Raw genomic sequence first — 1,273 nt, forward strand, 5'->3', positions numbered from 1 at the left:
CCACCCCCACTCTGCTGAATGTTAAAGGGGGATCGCTCCCTGATGGTGCAGTGGATGGATGTCAACCAGCTGAGCCAAGAGGAGAACCTGCACTCAAAGTGTCTGTGTGTGGACCGCCTGCCGTTGGACCTCTGTGACTCTGAGGAACTCACGCAGATCTTCTCGGAGACGTATAAACCCATYTTCTGCCAGGTAAAACTCTGGAGCTCCTCTGCGTTCTTGATCAGAATGTTCTGGAATACTTGTTTCGTCCTGTGCTGAGAGTGTGAACCAGTGGGGTGTTGACTAGAGGTGTCACGCTTAAGAAGATTGACCTCTGTGGAACGAGCGCAACGCCATATTGGAAGGGGTGGGCTCATTGATGTAAACCATTTATTATGGCCAGATTTCCATGTAGAATTCCATATAAATATTGGTTTTTATTGGTTAGCTTTTATTGCAAATGTGTTTACCTTGGCAGCATGTTTTTGACTGATATGATATGTACTGACAAGCATTTCTATCAAATCAAAATAATGGTTGTCAACAGAGAACTGAGCTTCATTGATGGACCAACCTGAATTTAACACGTCATGGTTCCTACGTTCAGCTTTACCAACCAACAGTTCTGTCTGTTGAGTTTCTCGCCCCTCATAATGTAGCCACGCTCTCTGCCTATGAAGGGTCACGTGATAGCACCTCGGGTCAATGATTGTCCCAATTCAGGGGCTGCAGCCCACGCATTGCGCATTTGTCTGCAGATTACATCACTGTGCCGAGCTATAGGCTGTCTCAATTCGCTTGACAAAACCCCGAAAACGTAAGTTGCATCTGAGTGTCCTACACGGTCCACGATCATTGCGTGATCAGTAAACTAAACAGAAAAATGAAGCTGGTGAAGTTTATTTATTATTTTTTGGTTTGGTTGTTTGGGGKTTTTTTTAAAGGTAGAATTTGGACATTCACTACCGACAGAAGAACTTGTTTTTAAATTTATCTTAGCAATTTAGGCCTGTGTCACACAGCAAGATTTTTACACAGTCGGACAATTTTCAAAGACTGAGAGAGCCCACATATGAGTATAAAAAATCTTGAATATACCAGGTTTGGACCTACAGTGTCTGGTGTAGAGCCACACGGGAAGAGACAACACACCAAACATGGACAAATATTTAATTTATGAACATTTTTATGAGCTTYATATATAACCTGCAGAATATGATATTCAACCAACTCAAAATTTTAATAAATTTAATTGATGAAAGAGTATATTAGATGGGTGATAGTATATGGA

At 41.9% G+C, this 1,273-nt stretch overlaps 1 protein-coding gene across 1 annotated transcript in view; it reads left to right on the forward strand.

Annotated features, from left to right (window-relative positions):
- The window catches only part of raver2 (ribonucleoprotein, PTB-binding 2), a gene marked incomplete in the record, with an annotated part of 133,137 nt that overhangs the window by 79,558 nt on the left and 52,306 nt on the right, over positions 1-1,273 (forward strand). The window contains 1 exon segment of the mRNA XM_014014291.1: positions 28-192. Coding sequence (XP_013869745.1) covers positions 28-192 — 165 coding nt within the window.

This window comes from Austrofundulus limnaeus, unplaced genomic scaffold (genome assembly GCF_001266775.1).
Source record: "Austrofundulus limnaeus strain Quisiro unplaced genomic scaffold, Austrofundulus_limnaeus-1.0 Scaffold113, whole genome shotgun sequence".
NCBI classification, from domain to species: domain Eukaryota; kingdom Metazoa; phylum Chordata; class Actinopteri; order Cyprinodontiformes; family Rivulidae; genus Austrofundulus; species Austrofundulus limnaeus.